The sequence below is a fragment of the Drosophila biarmipes genome, chromosome X, assembly GCF_025231255.1.
Source record: "Drosophila biarmipes strain raj3 chromosome X, RU_DBia_V1.1, whole genome shotgun sequence".
NCBI classification, from domain to species: Eukaryota; Metazoa; Arthropoda; class Insecta; order Diptera; family Drosophilidae; genus Drosophila; species Drosophila biarmipes.
In genome coordinates, this window is record NC_066611.1 from 11,263,203 (window position 1) to 11,281,049 (window position 17,847).

The 17,847-nt window shown below is 38.6% G+C and overlaps 1 protein-coding gene across 1 annotated transcript; it reads right to left on the reverse strand.

Annotated features, from left to right (window-relative positions):
• Window positions 1-687: 687 nt before the first annotated feature.
• LOC108025927 (solute carrier family 46 member 3) lies at window positions 688-10,153 on the reverse strand. Its single transcript, XM_017096620.3, has 5 exons — window positions 9,811-10,153; window positions 3,671-4,061; window positions 2,566-2,967; window positions 1,392-2,135; window positions 688-1,330 (listed from the first exon to the last, which is right to left on the reverse strand). Exons 2-5 carry the CDS (start codon window positions 4,036-4,038, stop codon window positions 1,039-1,041), a joined length of 1,806 nt encoding a protein of 601 aa, XP_016952109.1. The 5' UTR covers window positions 4,039-4,061; window positions 9,811-10,153; the 3' UTR covers window positions 688-1,038.
• Between the last annotated feature and the right edge of the window lie 7,694 nt (window positions 10,154-17,847).

The window sequence follows — 17,847 nt, forward strand, 5'->3', positions numbered from 1 at the left end:
AAAAACACTAGCAAACAAAAAAGACATTTAAATGGAGTTAAACCTATGGATCAGCTATTACCTACAACTTCATTTGCTAGAACATTAATTATTTTTTACGGGAGCAATTATAATGTAGTTAAAATACATGACAGCAGACTGTCATCAACAATTCATCAGCAAGAAGTCATCTATGACAATAATTTATCAGCAAGAAGGCACTGATGACAATAATTCATCAATGACAACATTAATTTTTTTGCCGAAATCGATTGTAATATATTTCAGACTGTTATCAACAATTCACCAGCAAGAAGTCGTCGATGCCAATTATTCATCGATGACTTTAATTCATCGATGACACCACCTAGGCTGCATGAATAATAATAATAATAATAATAATAATAACAGTAGTTAGGTTGTTATTAAAAAGTCATCGATGTCAGCATCTCGGGTGTTAATAACAATAATTTAATGTCATCGATGAATTATTGGCATCGATGACTTCTTGATGATGAACATGCCATCAATAAAAATTATAACAATAGTTAAGTTGTGATTTAAAAGTCATCGATGGAAGTTGTCACTAATATTTCACCCGCGAACGAAATTTTTAAATATGAGTTTCCAAATCAAATAGGTATTTTGTTAGCCAGTGTAACTGCCAAATGCCATGTCACGCCCTCCGAGCTGAAATTCAACCACCCGTTTCGGACAAAGTTACATTTATTAAATTCTTCTTAACACTCCTTACGGCTAGGCAAAAAAAGGAAATTACAAAAATTATAAATTGGAATAGGATAAGATAATTACAACGAAAACGAAAATACGTTTAGAAACATACGGCTAAATAAAAAAATAATATTTGTAATTGTACACATTGTTTAGGATTAGGAATTGGGAATGGGAATGGGCGGGAGGTCCTTGTGCAAGCCAGTAGTATTATCAAATTGATTTACTGATCCCGATTTCCCCCACTCCCGATCCCGATTCCCTTAGCGGAATGTGAGTATGTACATGAGGATGGGATGTAATACGCTGATCCCGCTCTCATCTCGCCTAACAATCCTTCGCCTTGCCCTCCTCCTGGACGAATCCTGGGTTCTCGACGCCCCGTGGTTCCAAGGGTCGCGGGGTCACCACGTTGCTAGTGTTGCTGGGTGGGTCGGCATGCTCCAGGGACTCGTGTATCACATTGGCGATGATGCCGTTCATCTGTCCCTTGCCCTCGCTGGCCAGGACCAGGGCTTCGATGGCGTTGATATTGCCATTGGGATCCTTGACGGAGGCGCTCTCCGCATCCGAGGTGGCCAGTTTCCGCCGCTGGCGGACCTGGAAGCGGTACATCCACCTGGAAATTAGATTAAGCATGAAATTACTAAGATTCAGGGATGGTCAGAGATCACTCTTACAGGAATATGAACACAGAGAACAGGGTGAGTCCGCCGCCGAGGAGGAAGAAGGCTCCTGGCAGGACCCTCAAGCTGGCCGCATACAGAGTGGTGTACATGGGGGCAAAGACCATGGGCATCAAGGCCTCGGCCACGCCAAACAGCGAGTTCACCTTGCCCAGCTCATCCTTGGACACCAGCTTGGTGGCTATCGACCTCATGGCAATGAAGGCGGTGCCGTTGAAGATCTCCACCAGGCCGCCCAGGTACATGTGCCACGGCAGTGTGGCAAAGGCGTAGACGAATGACGACAGGATCTTCGAGGTGCTGGACAAAACGCCCACCAGGGCATCGTCGATGTTCAGCTTGTGGGAGAGCACGCCCACGCAGAAGATCACCCCGATGAGGCCCGTGAACATGGCATAGGTCGAGAAGAAGCTGAACTCCACCTCCGACCAGTTGAAGCGGAAACGCGTGAACAAGTACGTGACCGCCATCTCGCCGTGCAGCGGACCAATGATCACCATCACCACGATCATCAGCAGGATGACCCGCTTGCGGCGCTGGTTCTCGCCCTTCTTGAAGGCCACCCGGAAGGTCTGGATCACGTGATCCCTGTCGAAGAAGTCCGCCAGCAGGCTCTTCTGCTCCCCGGCAGTCTTCTCCGGCCGGGCCACCGGCTCCTCCAAGAAGAAGAAGCCGTACACGAAGGCTATCACGTAGAAGGCGGCCGAGATCGAGAATACGCCATAGAATCCAATTTGCCTGGATGGAGGGTTGGTATATAGAGTATAATTAATATTAATTGAATTATAATTGCTTTTTTAATACTTTAACCAGAAAAGGTAGTCCTTTCCAATCGATACACAAGTTTTCAATATCAAGAACACTTTGCTCTTAAAAAACCAAACCAGGACTTATTTTATCTCTATTAAGATTGCTTCACCTCAAAACACACACGATTTTCAATTTTAAATTTCGAAAAGCTAACTCAAAAATAATTTCATCTTGATTTCAAGAACATTTCTTCCTAAAAAGTAAGAGGAAGAATTCTCAAAGTAGGTACATTCGATCTAGGCGTTTTTTAAAATCTTAATTTTTCTGTGTTTATAAACACCAAACTTTGATTATAATTACTGTAGTTTCTTAATGGTTTACCCATTAAAAATATAGCTTAGAGCCTAACAAGACTCACTTGAGCAGGACGCCGCTGAAGGCCATTCCGATGGGCACGCCAACCGAGAAGCAGACGTTGAGGATCCCGATCCGCAAAGTGCGGTCCTCCTCCGTGGTGATGTCCGCGATGTAGCTGAAGACCCCCATCAGCATGGTGAACCAGCCGCCGCTGAGCGAGGGGAAGATGGCCTCCGTGAGGGCGGCCGCCTCCATGGGCGCCTTCTCGAAGTAGACGCACAGCATGAGGCCCACCACGCCGAGGAACTCGCCGACCACCGGGATGAGGATGCAGGGCTTCCGCCGGCGGTGGCGGTCGCTCCACGAGCCCCAGAACAGGATCAGCAGGCAGGGGAACAGGGACTGGATCACCGTCTTCCAGGCGGCCATGCGCGCCACCATCTGCTGCACCGTCTCCTCCTCCCTGGGAAAAAGAGGAGTATCTACATAACCTTGGCAGCACTCAACTTTAATGAATGGCAAATATATTCTTAAATTGAGAATCTATTTTACTCACTACTTTGTTAGATAATCAAATTATTTTTAATTTTTGTACACCCTTTTCTCATGGTGATACAAATTAACAGAGATATCAAACAGAAGTATAACTATCATAAAAACAATTATATTAATTTTCATTTTTAATGCTTCCGCTTTGATTTTTATCAAAGTCAATTTCTAATAATTTGACATCTATTAATTTGAATAATTATTGGTAATTTAAAGATTTTATACTTTGATCTTATTGTGAATTTTTTTTCTGGCTGACATATTTATTTAGCAAGGAAAATGTTATTTAAATATAGTATCTAAAAATGATATGATGACATACGAAATTTTAAATTGGGTTTCCAGAAATTAAGATAGTATAGTTTTATAGATTTGTTTAGTTTTTGTAATGTTTATTAAAAAATTCATAAATTATTATTCTTTTTTAATGTATTACAAGAAGTGCCTAAAAGCATATGGAAAAAAAAGGCACCTTGGCTTTTTGGTTTCAAAAATTATCAATGCATACCTTTGGGCACATTTGGAAAGTAGTATTATTATTTTGAGAACATGGTATGGGATGGTATGGCATGCTATTTGGTGCAGGTTCCTCATAACCCCTGACTTAGGCGACTTACAGTGTGTAGTTGGCTGTCTGGCGGCGGGTGAGGGCATCGCAGACCTCGTCCCCGTAGGCCATGTTCACCCTGCAGGCCTTCTCCAGGTTGAGGTTCTGGGTGGCCAGGTTGGAGAGCACGCTGGGCATGATGTAGGCGGCCAGGATGGGTTCCACGGTGACGTTGTTGGCCACCAGGCGGATCTTCTCCCGCCAGGATCGCTTCGAGGGCGGGGTCATTGGGGCACTGTCCTTCTCCTTGGCCATCGCTTTGTCCACTCCGGTGGACTGTGTCGTCATCGTCGTCGCCGGCGGAGGTGGCGGTGGCTCATGGTTCACCGAGTAGTTGGCGAACTTGGCATCGCCCAGGCTGCCGTCCTTGGGTGACATCCTGCTAATGGGGTGAAAAAGATCTGCAAATCAAAAATGTTACATTTATTTATTATACTTTACTATTTATACTTTTGTAAAAAATCATCAAATTTTTATAGTAAAATAGGTGCGCATTAACCGTCATTACCTTTTAGAACAACCAGCTCATTTAAATTTTAAGCAAATATTCCCATGAGTGTTATTGAACCTAACTTTAATTGCTAACACCTGTTAACAAAAATTAAAATTTAGAGAATCATCTGCATAAATAAATGACAAAGTGAGAAATGGTCAATCAGACATTTCAATACTCTTTGTGCGGAGTTTGTAAACTCAAGCAGATTTTTGAAATAATCAAATAATATCCCCAATATTATAAAATAATATGTTTATAATGTGTTTCATATTTTTTTTCGCACCAATTTTCAGATCTCTCCTATGACAGCTATATGATATAGTCGTCCGATTTTGATAAATTGTTAAAAATGATGTTAATGTTACAGAGATATAATTTTTTTAAATTTGTTTTTCGACCATTCCAATGGGAGCCCCCATACCCTCTGCAAGGGTATAATAAATATAGGACAGCTGCAAGTATAAGTCATTAGTATCCAAGTATTCCCCTGAATATATCTCTTTTTTATCTAAGCCTTAACCTGCGTCTTTAATTAAACGGATTTTAATATGGGCCAATAACCTACCGAATGGTTGGCGTTTTTCGGGGCAATTTAGTCTCGCCTCGCCAAAGTTAATTTGCTTTTGTTATCTAACTCGAATTGTCATAAACACGGAATTGATAAATTTAATTAAAAGCCCATTAGCAAGGTTCTTTGCACTGCTAATCTTTTATCTGGCTTTATTACCACAGTTGCCACCCTTGTTTTAATTGCGCTGCTGCGTTGTACGTTTACGAAACCGTGTCATTTTAGAATTTATTACCCCCGATGGTTCTGGGGAATCTCTTTTGTTTTTGTAAAGTATTTGGGTAATTTAAAAAATTTTAGAATTACAAAATTGCCTTGCATGTCTGTTTAATTAGCCCATTTGTATCAATCAATCAATCAAAGTGGGGCCTCAACATTGTTCTTATAATTTTAAAATTAAATTTTATGTTGGTCTCAACAATATATTTAGTGTGATTATTTAGGGGCCTTATGGCCCCCTTTTTTTTTGACGACTCGACCAGATTTTTCTTGGCCAACTAAAAGTGACATAAGGTAATAATTCATGTAATACTGTTTAGCTTTTATTTTTCTCTAGGTTGCCGTGACTTTTAAAGTAAATCAAGTCAGTGTTATTCACCCTTTTTTTTTTTAACTGTGTCAGCGTTTCACTTGGGGAAGTCAAAGTCAATCAAAGTGGAGCGTCAACATGCGATTTCTGAAGGTTGGCCTGTTATCACCAACTAGTGGGGGGATTTTTTATCGCAACCTGAGGCCGCTTCCCCAGAAAACCCACTCCAGCATCCGCTTGTACCTAGGTCGCTAATGAAGTTAGTTGGCAGTGGAAAGCCCGGCATCTTTCTGGCTGTCATGCCGATGCCATTGCAAGGCGTAATTAGTGGAACTCCGATCTCCAGGAACGCATCTCCGGCTCTGCGGCCTTATCTGGCCCCTTGGGATTGGGAAATGCCAGACAACGGCGACGACCTGCCTTTTTGTCCCGCATTTTGTTGCGTTGGGGCTCTTAATTGTTTTGTTCGGTGCATTTGTTTTTGTTCCTCAACAGTGTTTACACAATTGTTGCCACATTTTGGCTTAAAGCCTGCAACTTCACGTGCCAGGCGCAATAACCTTATCGCAGGGAAGTCTGGCCCAGGGCGGCATGTAAGTCATCAAGGAAACTCAATGAGTGTGATGAAGATATGGACAAGCGCGGGAGATGGGCAATCAAAAGGGGGTGTTATAAAATATTAACATCTTCAATTTACATATAACATATAAAATAATAAATATTAAGGGCAGCCAAAAATTCCTGGCATAGTGTAGAAGACCTAATAGTTTTTAAAAATATTTCAAGGCCATTAAATATAACATTTTGGCCGGTTTCCGCATTTTCCCCATTTCAATTGGCGACTCTAGCTACTCTCGACCTTAGCACAGAATTAAAATTACCCAAAATTAGGCAGGGCTAATTGACCCTGACAGGTGATCACACACGAACACACACCCCAACATCTTGGTCATAAAGTGCAGCACTGGCCGTTTTAATCTCCAACTTCCGTCGAGCGATGACGCAGGGTAGAAATCGCATAGAAAGTCTGCGGTACAGTGAAGCCTGCTAGCAATGATCACTCAATAGTTGCACTTGCCGGCCATGTAGGCGCCCTCTTAGCGAGTGTACACTCTCCTTTGTTTGGCTAAATATAAAGGTTTATTCAAGTTATTGCCAAGTAAAACGACGCTTAGTTGACCTAAATCATTTAACCAGAACTGCAAACAAAAGCAAACATTTACTTCGAACAATGCTGTTCGAAAATGATTAATGTTCGGTACTTGGATTAAATAGTTTGCTATACTTTTGAGGCTCGGAACACTGTATTTTATGAAGCACAATGGTTGGAACGTGACATTTTCACAAAAGTCTTAAGTTTTTTTAAATCCTAAGTTAGGGTTCATAAATTGTGAAGAGTTGTCAATGGAATGGAGTAGATCTTGGGGTCTGCACTTTCTGCACTCTCTGCACTTTTTGCGATGATCCAATGCCAGTCAATCAGACGTGCGTTGAACCCAATTACAACAGGAAGAAGCGCTATTGAGGTCACTCGGGGCCAGCGCGTCGATCGGTCACGTCACCGGCTATTTGGCCACCAATCACCATATAACCATATCCAAAAGGTGGCTACCGGCACTCCACGAGCTGCATACTAACTAGCCTAATCGATGGCTATGGCCAGTTGCAAACTCAGGAAGCGTTTGTTCAGGTGGTCTTCACTGCCTGGCTAGCCCAGACTGGGAGTGGGACACTGAGAGAAAGATAGGGCAGTGAAAGATCCTTGAAAAAAGATCTTACAAATTGTTTCCTTTTTTATTGGTAATTTTTGGATGGATAATGACTATATGGTCATAACTTTTTAATCATCCCATCACAGTAGTCCTAATTTTGCTCAAGGAAATGATTTATTTTTCCCCGAGATCACTGTAATAGTCTATTATAAATTGTACGTTTTTCAATAACTAAATATTTGATATTTATTCAAAGCTTAACTTTAAAATCATCTAACTTCATTAGTCTCAAAAATTTTTATCAATTTAAAAGTTCTAAATAAATTGTAATTTTTTAGTAGTTTTATGATTTTTAATTTTTTAATTACAGAAAACCATAGATTTTTATTTATTACTCAAACTGATCTTAACTTTTAAATCACCTAGTTTGTTTCAAGATTTTACTGTAATTGAATAATAACATTTTTTTATAAGAGTTCATAATGCAAAGAACCTATAATTTTGTTGTTTATAATTTTTTTTCAATCTTTAATTATTTTTAGAGAGACAAAAAGTAGCCGAAACCGTCATCTTTTTATTGCGAAAGCCACTGAAGCCACAAGTGCGTGAATTGAAAAGTATAATTATGACTTTTTGATGGAAAAACCTTTTTTCGGGCTCCATTACTAGCCTAACATTCGAGATGTCATGCTGACATGGGTGGAAAAGTTCTCCCAGCACCAAAACAATTTTCGCCCCTTCCCACGATGTGAATCACGGCGCATAGAACAAATGACAGAGGAATTACAGCGATTATTACCAAATATTTGGCGAGTGCCTATCGGTTTTTGCTGCCCCCAACCCACCGCCCATTGTTGTGCTATTATTTAATTTTCTAATCTTTGTTTGGTTTTTTCGGGCCGTTTTCCCCCAAAGTTGCTTCGCTCATTTCCGGCCGCGCTTGACAAAACTTTTCACACAAGCGAATCGAACAAGCGATGGCGCTCCAAATTACCCATTTACGTTATTAATTGCATGTCTATGACAGATACAATTAGATATATGAGTGTGGAATCGCAGATACACGGATGCGGATACAAAGATACAGAGATACAGAGATACAGAGATACAGAGGTACAGAGATACACGGCCCACCGGCGCCTGGCCGTGACACAAACAAAGTTCTGCCTTAGTCGGGCCACTAAATTGGAAATAATTAAATACAATTAGCTGGCGAAAAAAGAAAAACTTTTCTTCTCGGATTTATTTATGCACAATTCAATGGTAAAATTAGCCGCTAAAAATATTTCGACACACGAACGCAAGCTGGAATCATAACGTGTGCACGGAAAACAATTTGCAAGCTGACATATTACATATCTTAGCTATTTTAGTTTAAACGAAAAAAGGTATTAAATCGAATATTTTTTTGTCTGTAGACCTGTTTGCAAATCGCGGAAGTTCCGGTTAATCAAAAAAAACTAAGCAGATGCTCTGGAAACAGACTAGCAAAACAAAACCTGACAAAAATAAATAAAGAAAGCTGCAGTTGGGTGGCTCGACTACAGGATACCCACTACCTTCTTTGTAAAATAAGTTTATCTTTAAGCAATTTGAAGAGTTTTGGTAGCGCAAATTGGAATTTCTCCTCCGTGCGTTGGATCCTATCTAGTCTGGGTGGCTCGACTATAAGATACCCACTATGTACTGTCTTTTTTTTATAAATAAAGTTTTTGGTAGCGCATGTTGGAATTTCTCCTCCGTGAGTTGGATCTTATCTAGGCAAACAAAACCCCCTTTTAGAATCGGAAACGATTGTATCTCCATCTTGTGTTCCCTCTTGCACGAGTACAGTATATACAGCGACGAACCGCCATTCGTCGGCGATCAAAATAATGATAAACGAACCACTAATTTGGGCAATCAAACAATGGCGCAAAACACGGATCTCATTTGGCAACGGCGACAGAAAACGCCGCAGAAAATGTGAAAACAACCGAAATTAGAATAAATTAAATACGATTTCAGGCCACAATTATAATTAATTGGGCTTGACAAATCGCCCGGGATGGTACGAGATTGCCGCTGCAACTTAGATTTAGGCAAAAGGTTGTCGAAAATTTCCATTAAAAACAAATAATATTATGCTGTTTGGCAGACTGTTTAGCTGCAAACTTGTCTAGTTTATTATCTATGAGGAGGTATCACCCAGATAGAGAGCAAAAGTGATGAAGATATTTATGAAATAGTTCATAAAAATACTATTTCTTATTACATGTTATATTTACACAGCTTTCACTTCGAAAAAAAAGGATTTGATAGTCAAGTTTGGACTTAGTACCCTTATAAATTATTACTATTGATCCATTACAATCTTTCATGAATGGGTGGTGTGATATTTCCACAGCTTTCACTTGGAAAAAAAACATATTGCATAGGATAGTTACGAATTTATACCCCTATAAGAAAGGATCTCTTTGATTATCTATAGATCCATTACAATCCTTGCTTTTGCTCCTCTTTCTTAGGCGTAACACACAAATTTGGACATATATAACCGCAATAAATCCACTATATCTTGGACTTTTCGACAACCCTATGCGAAAGGGACGCGCAGAGCACCGAACAGCGTAATCTGTTCAAACAAGCGGATTTGATTTAATTTACATGTCGTTAATAAAATTAGTAAAAGAGCCACCCACACACACGCACACTCGGCGGACAGTTGGACAGTCGGAGATACATATTCGGATGCTGTAAGCAATTGTACGAGCAGCGGCAGCCACGTATCTGTATCTGTAGCTGTACACTGTACACTCTGGGAAATCCCCGGCTGATTTTCCCATTTTCCATTTTCCAGCTTTACCTGAGACTCACTGCTTTGCGCCTCCTTTCGCCTAGTTTGTTTGTTTTTTAATCGCCGCTTGTTTCTGTTCGCTGGCAATCATCTACATTGACGCGGCTGCAATTGCAGTTGGATCGTTATTTATTTTCCTTTTTTTTCGGAATGGTAATGGGAATTGAATTAAAAGTCCATGTACGCGTACAATGTACGGCGAGCGAGCGGTGCCTTCTGTGTTTTTATTTATATTTATTTTATTATATTTTTTTTATTTATCCAGACGCCACTTTCGGCTTAACGAGCTGGTGGCTTTCGGGGCTCAGTGCTCAGTGCTCAGTGTTCAGTGTCTAAACCATCGGCGTTGAGCTGAACTCGGCGACTAAAATATTTCGCATTGAATTTGATGAGTTCCGCTGGGCAGCCGCCGCCGCCGCCGCCGCCGCCGCCGCTGCCGTCGGCGTCGGCAGACTGCGGCTCGTCGGCTGCGGGTGTGGGTCGGTGGGCGGCTGGTCGGCAGGTCGGGCGGTACGGTGCGATCAGCCCGAGGGAAGCACACACTCGAAGCCCGAAGCAGTCAGCGGAGATACAGGTGGGCCCACAGGTGGCATCGCCAGCCAGCCTCCTTATCCCGCGAACTGAAGAGTCTAGAAAGCCTTGCAGATCAATCCCTAAATTGCTTTTAAAATCATACATACATAACACAGATTTTATAAAGGAGAATCAGTATTTTTTTTAGAAATATAACTATATTTATTATTGTTTTAAATTATAATTATTACTAGTTTAAATTATAAATTTTACAAAATTTTTTTTCCCAATAATCTATCGATCTTTGAATTCTTAAAATCCCATAAAATGTCCATATCCCAAAGCAGAACTTTTGTTTTAATTTTTTTTTATTTTTCCGATCTTTCTTATGAAACTAAGTTCCTTTCCTTCTAAAAGAAAAACCAACTTATGTGAAAGTTTCATCCCCACAGCTTTAAAACTTACTGATTTGCCCAGAAACGGACAGACGAACGGACACGGCAACGGACATCGAGTCGTCTAGTGCTTATAAAGAAAAACATATACCCTATAGGGTCGGTGAAGCCTCCCTTACTGCGCTGCAAACGTCTGACATTAATTAAAGTACCCTCTGCTGGGCTATAAAAAACGATATTCGATGGCACATTTAAAATTATCAAAAACAACAGAATAAAAACCCCCCTCGAAACCAGTTCTTTAGTCAAATTGAGAGTCACTGATCTACGGTCTACAACGTAGTATTCAAATTTATTTAAAATCCCAATTAAAAACATATTTTAAAGAACGGGGCATTTATTATCGTTTTTTGCAATGTTAAAATGATTTAAGAAATATTTATTTAGGTTATCCAATCGTATTAAATATGTATTAAAATGATTAAAGGATTTTTAATGATCATCTTAAGCTGATGTAGATTTTGAATCTAAAAAACGGTTCAGAATTTTCGTTGGGTATGATAATTTCACGGCCTCGCCTAAATTTATGTTGAGTTTTTAGCAACACCTCATGATATAAGCAAGTAAGTCGAAACCTATTTTCTCCTAATATTATCTCCAAAATTATTTATAATTAAATTCTAAGCTGGCTAAAGTCTCTCATAACCCTACCCATCCTTATACAATTTGTAATTTCCTACAATTGGTTGCAATTAGTTCGGCATCTACACCTCCACTCGATGGCAATTAAAATGTGTGTGACTATATGTATTTATTTTTTAATTATTAAAAAAGTTACGTCTTCGTAGAGCACTTGAGTAAACTGTAAGATCACCAAGAGCTTGAAGAGTTTCTAATATTTTCATATCTTAATTCCGTTTCTTAAGAAGGCGAAATAAATTGAATCTGCAACACACATATGTCACGACAATTCAATTGAAATGCGGCCGGGGAACACCCGGGTGAAATGCAATAAGTGATCAATCACGACTCAAATTAAGCATTATAAGTGCACGAGCAATCAAAACACCGATGGCTGGGTAAGGGCAAGGCTGGCGTAAGGTCTCGATAGGAGTATTCTATCTGTATCTTGTGGACCCAGAAGATTTTGGGTTCATGGCTGTGCGACTCGCATTCAATTAGTACGTTTGATGTTCTAATGTCTCCGTTCGGTGCTCTTGAGCGCTGTCCATAATTATCGCACTCGCCGCCACCTTAATAGCACCGACTATGATCGCGGCTACAGTGCGATGATAACCGCGCTGATGGGCTCCGCTGGGCGGTGGGGTTCAGCGAACGCCCACGTGGCCTTGACTCACAAAGCCACAATGCCGCGGAGACCGCAAGAGGCGCATTCATTGACTGCAGAGCTGCAGATACAGACGCAGATGCAGATACAGATGCAGATGCAGATACAGACGCAGATGCAGATACAGATGCTTGGGGTCTTTGCTCGACTGCAGCTGAAAGATACGCCAGCGATGCCACAGGTACTTATCTAAAGGGTAGGGGAGTTTTTAAATTAAGCAAGATTCATTTTAAATACTGCCAAATGTTACATATTTTTAGGCAAAAGGTAGATATGTATCTCAAAATGGGTAGCAAAGATAGATGGAGTTGAGATGCAGTGTAAGTTGACTTAGTAAAATTTCCTTTTTTTTTATATAAGTATCATATTATATTATAATATATAATATTAATATTTAAATAAGTAGACTATTCCAAACGCCTAGATTATATATTTTTTAATAATGTTATTTAACATAATCAATGAGCTTTGTAAATTTTAAGGGAATTTTAATAAAACAAAGTATATTTCAAAAATAAATAAATTTAAATTTACTTTATTATTTAAGTTTAAGTTAATTTAAATATTAAATTTAACACATTTATTTATATGTTAAAAATTGTTCCTTTACTTATTTTGCATATTATAAGTGACAAATAAATGTTTAAATTATTTTTAATGGTTTGGATAGGCGAGAAACAAAATCTTAAGACTCAAGTGGATGAAAAGGAGGTTATAACATATATTGAAAAATATTTTAAAGTTATTTAGATTTAGTCAAAGGTATCGTATTAAGTACCTCATGTTAGTCTTAATTTTGTAAACTTTGCTAGCATCTTAAAAAAATATATAAAATAAAAAGTTATTTAGGTAGCCTTGGATAGTGAAACCCGAAGCTCAAATAAAAAAATGTAAAATCAATACAACCGCCAATTAAAAAAAGCAGGTTAATCTTAAAGGTTTCTATTATTTTTTATAATTAAAAAAGAAAAATTATAGTAGCCATTTTCAACCGTCTTGTACTAAGTACCTAAGTAAGGTACCCCCGAGATTCTCGGATACAACTGCCTAGAGGCGGCAGATACTCAAGCATCCCCGAGTACAACTGGCGTAATGAGATAGCGATTAAAGGCAGCATAGCTGCACCCGACCCTCCGGCCGGTAATCAAGCAACAATATTTAGTTATTTGGTAATTCAATGCAAAGTAACTGGTAAGTGGGCACGTTGCTCCGTGGCTCGGAACGCTTTTGTCCGCTTTTGCTGATTAATTTCCAATTGCACAGCAGCAACCCGAACACCCTTCACTTGGCCGACAGACGGGCGGCCAAATGCAAATGTGTATCTGTACGGCCACAGCTTCTTTCTGCACTTGCAGTTGGCTCAGCATAATTAGTGGACACCCCAGACCGCGAGACAATGCAGCCTCGTCTGCGACATGTGTCGCACAGTCGCCATAAATCAGCCGTTGTGCCACCACGATATTGATCCATGATCTATGATTTAGCCCCTCGAAAACACCTTGCGAAATCGCCTGAAACTCTAGCCAGGCGAAATGCTGTTTGACATTTTTAGCCACTCAAACTCGTTTGCATTTTGCGGAAGAATCTCGAAAAAGAAGACATGCATGTGGCAATCGATTAATTATCTCGTATCTATGCGACTGCCTAGTGGCTAGACTCTGTATATATTTCCCCAGAAACTGCTCCATCATCTTATGTAAGTCTTATATAAACGGAGCTATGTGGTCTGCGTGATTTTCGCCCAATTCGCGCAGTATAAACAAACACTCTTTGCGCACTTTCTCCCGATCACTTGCCACTCGTTGAGAGTGTCGTTGCCCAATTGATTAATTGTGTTGTCGCTAATTAACCGAATCCATTGACGTTTTGCATATAAATTCGAAAGGTAATTATTAACCGCCGATCATTAGACCAAAACAAACAACGAAGCCAACTTTACGTCAAGCGAAAGATAAACAAGTTTTTTCTGCCTAAAAAGCCCAAAAAAATTTAAATATTTGAAAAGGTGAAGCCTGAAATACCCTTTGAAGGGAATTTTATTTTATAGAGTTCTTAACGCATGTATTTTTTTAATATGAAAAAATATATACTTTTAAACATTTTCATATAAAAAATATATTTTTTTAAATATTATTATTTACCTATAATGTAACAAAATATTGATCAGTAAATGATATTATATGAAAACTGATGATACCCTTAATTTCATTTTAAAAATTGTTATTTTTACTGGAAAACAAAAATCACAAGCAAACTTTTGGAACCTATCTATCATTTAAGGTCATTTTATTCGCAACACTGAAAGCCTTTTCCAAAGTAGATATGAATATACATTAAATATACATTTTTTGGCTCAGTTATGGTAGAGATCGGTGCTAAAAGTTGGTCCAGCGCAGCAAACGAGGTTTGCGTCAACGGCGAAGGGAATGCCTCAGTGGAAGTGCCAATCAAAATGGTCAACCTGAGTCACAACTTGTATCTAATTCTGGCCGGGATTAAAGCCAGTTGGCAACACTCACTTGCTGGCTTTTTTTGGGTTAGTTGGGCAAAAAAGAAGACAAGAGTAAATAAACTGTAGGGTATAGTTAGGTCATAATTAATGTAGCCCTTAAAATAGAAGAATAACTAAGGCAAGGCAAAAAAGTTTTAAAGGTAATTTTTTAAATTTATTTATATATTTATTTATATAATGCTAACAATTAATTGTTGAGTAAATGCTAGCAGGGGGTTGAAGCTATGGCAGCTATAGCGCTTAAGCTCTTCAAGGTTTTTAGAAATCATTTTTTAAAATACAACTTACTTTCTTAGATATACTTGATTTTGATAGGACTTACACAAATGAAAATTTTATTTTTGCCTTTCTTAATACTAGAAAATCTTAATAATTTGATATTAAATCCATATATCAAGTTATTAAAATGTATTCATATCATTTTTACGTTATTCATAAAAAGCAGATATAATTTATTCATTTCCAATTAACATTATTCATATCAATTTCATATAACTTAATCATATTAATTATAATATAATATAATATATAATTATTAATCATACCTAGTTGATAAAATTTATTCATATCAATTTATCATTTTTAAATCAATTTGATATTATTCAAATTAATTAAATGTTTTGCATAGCATTTCGCATACTTTATATTATTCCTCATCCTAATTAAATTTTGTGTTATTCATATCAAGTTAGGAGTATTATAAAAATGTTTTATTCACTCCAATAAATTTTATATTTTTTATTTTTTATAATAGAAGAAAAAACCTATATGTATACCAAAATGCTGACTTTGATGTGAAGCAAACATTTTTAGTGTTTAGTTATCTGATTAAAATAAATAGGAAATGGCTATTGATCTTATTTTTTTGGGTGTAGAGCTCGCTGGCAATTGGGCCGGGGCTCCAGGTGGCTCCCAGGGAGTTTGATTGGCGGATAGCTGATGCCCTTGTACCCTCCGAGTGACCAGAATAATTGGCAGCAACAATAAAGAACCAGCAAATAGGTTTTTCGCCGCTCACGACAACAATCAGAATGGCAAACGCCAAATGCCCATGACAGCACAATCCGACTGGGAACGCTGTTGCAAATCGCCGCTGTGTCATTTGTTGGGTAAACAAATTATAAGCCATCTGTATGCAATTTAATAATAGTAATATAGTTCCAAACAGCCGAGCAGCCGAACAGCCGAACAGCCGCGCAGCCACGTCGAATGTGTCAACAGCGGTTTTGGCCATCTTCTGGGTGGGACTTACGGGCGGATTAAACATATTTAATATGCTTCCTTTTCACAAGTTATTAGGACCGAAAGTACCAGTAGCCGACCGCAGGATGTGTGTATATTATGGGAAATTTCACAATAACATTTCGAGCCAGTCGAAATCGATTGCAATTGAACAATTTGAACAGCCCGCTGTGCAGCTCATTAATCCTCCGGCAAAACCGCATAATTTGTTCCAGAAGAGTGGCCTGCACAGAGAGAAATTGTTAGAGGAATTATAAAGCACATTAAATATATAAATATTCTAAAGATTGCATTTTTAGGTATTTTATTTCAACCGTAACTTTTGGCAAAACCACATAATTTGCTTCAAACGAGTGGCCTACATAGAGAAAATAGTTATACTTTACCAAATTAATATATATATATATATTTATTCACAGAAGGAAGGCAGAATATAGTAAGAGTTAGAGGCCTATACAAAATAATATTAAAATATTTTCCAAAGCTTGGTTTCATAAATATTTTGTTTCAACCGTAGATGCTCATTAATCCTCTGGCAAAACCGCATTATTTCATCCCTACACAGAGGGAAAAAGTCAGATGCCCATAAAATATAATATATATACTTTCTGAAGATTAAATGTTCAGATATTTTATTTCAATACCCTGGCAAAATAGTAAAAAAAAATTATATACATATTTTTTAAAAATTTAATGTATAGGTATTTTATTTCAACCGTAACTGCTCACTAATCCCCTGACAAAGCCACGTAATTTCTTCCCAAAGAGTGGTCTACACAGCGCGAAATAGTAGAGGACCCCATAAAAGTAATATGTATACATTCTCAGCTCCTTTATCTCAACCCTAACTGCCCCTGCACATATGTGCTTTGCCCGGAGAAGAAAGGAAACGTTATAATGATGAAATAATAAAGCCGGAGGACAGGCCGAACAAATCCTCGGGGAGATCGGGCCCCGCCCCCTACGCCGCCCACGCAGCCTGTCCGCAATAACCGTTGATAGTCGTAATAAAAAAAGCCAAGAAAGAGCCCCCATGCCATCCCCACAGCATCCGGGAACAACAGCAGCTCCTTATCGCCTCCAAGAACGGAGAACGGAGAACGGAGCACGGAGATATAACCCCTTGGGGAAGGCCTGTCCAGCAGTCGTTGTTTCGTGTTAAATTGACCGCTCGCACGCAACTTGGGGCCGTGGAAGACAATAAATATTTATATGTAAATGCCGGCAATATTGTCTCTATTGTGCACACAAAAAAAGCGCCCGAAGGGGGGTTCATGTGGGTACTAACCTGAGCCCGGAGGGTACAGTTCACACCGAGCTAAGAGCACCAGAGGTCGCACTAAGGTAAGAAATTATATGCTACAATTGGCATAATTGCGTTCGTTAAGCGTTAAGCAGGAAAGTTGTACTGTACTGCTGGCAAAGTAAGTGACAAGTGGGTGAAATAATGGGTTTATTCCTCGGAAAGAGCTATTGCATACGCAAATGAAGTGCACTATTGATAATAATAAACATAAACGTAATACATAATTAATAAACATTTTTAAATAGTAAAACAAACTGTTGAAAAATAAGTGATTTACCATGGAAAAAGCAAGCAAATTGAAGTAATTTTCAAGAGAAATTTTGTACATGCCCAAAAGTAGGCAAGGAATATTAAAAGCGCCCTAAGTTTATATATGAATTTAATTAAAATTGGCAAGTTACCTGTGGTATTTAGAAGGTCTTTTTAAGTTTTATAATTTATTGAATAAATATATTTTATTAGTTGTTATGTTAATGCTAATGAAAAATATATTTAGAAAAAATTAAAAAAATTTTCAAAAATTAAATTTTCCGCAAAGTGATGCAGGTCTTTTCGCTGTACGCCTCGATTTGGCTAAACTACGATCGAAAAACCACTAAAAAATTTCAATTTTTCGCAGAAATCGGAATCCCAAAAAATTTTGATGTACCCCCTTAGAAAAAATGAAAACAATTTTCAAAAAATAAATTTTCCTTAAACTGATGCAGATCGTTAGCAAATTAAGCAAGCT

What these genes read in the sequence shown, in the direction of transcription:
- LOC108025927 (XM_017096620.3), bottom strand. Translation starts at nt 4,038, where the DNA reads ATGTCACCCAAGGACGGCAGCCTGGGCGATGCCAAGTTCGCCAACTAC. An exon ending in CAGACAGCCAACTACACACT is followed by an intron (nt 2,968 to 3,670) that starts GTAAGTCGCCTA and finishes TCTTTTTCCCAG; the next exon opens with GGAGGAGGAGACGGTGCAGC. An exon ending in TTCTCTGTGTTCATATTCCT is followed by an intron (nt 1,331 to 1,391) that starts GTAAGAGTGATC and finishes TCTAATTTCCAG; the next exon opens with GTGGATGTACCGCTTCCAGG.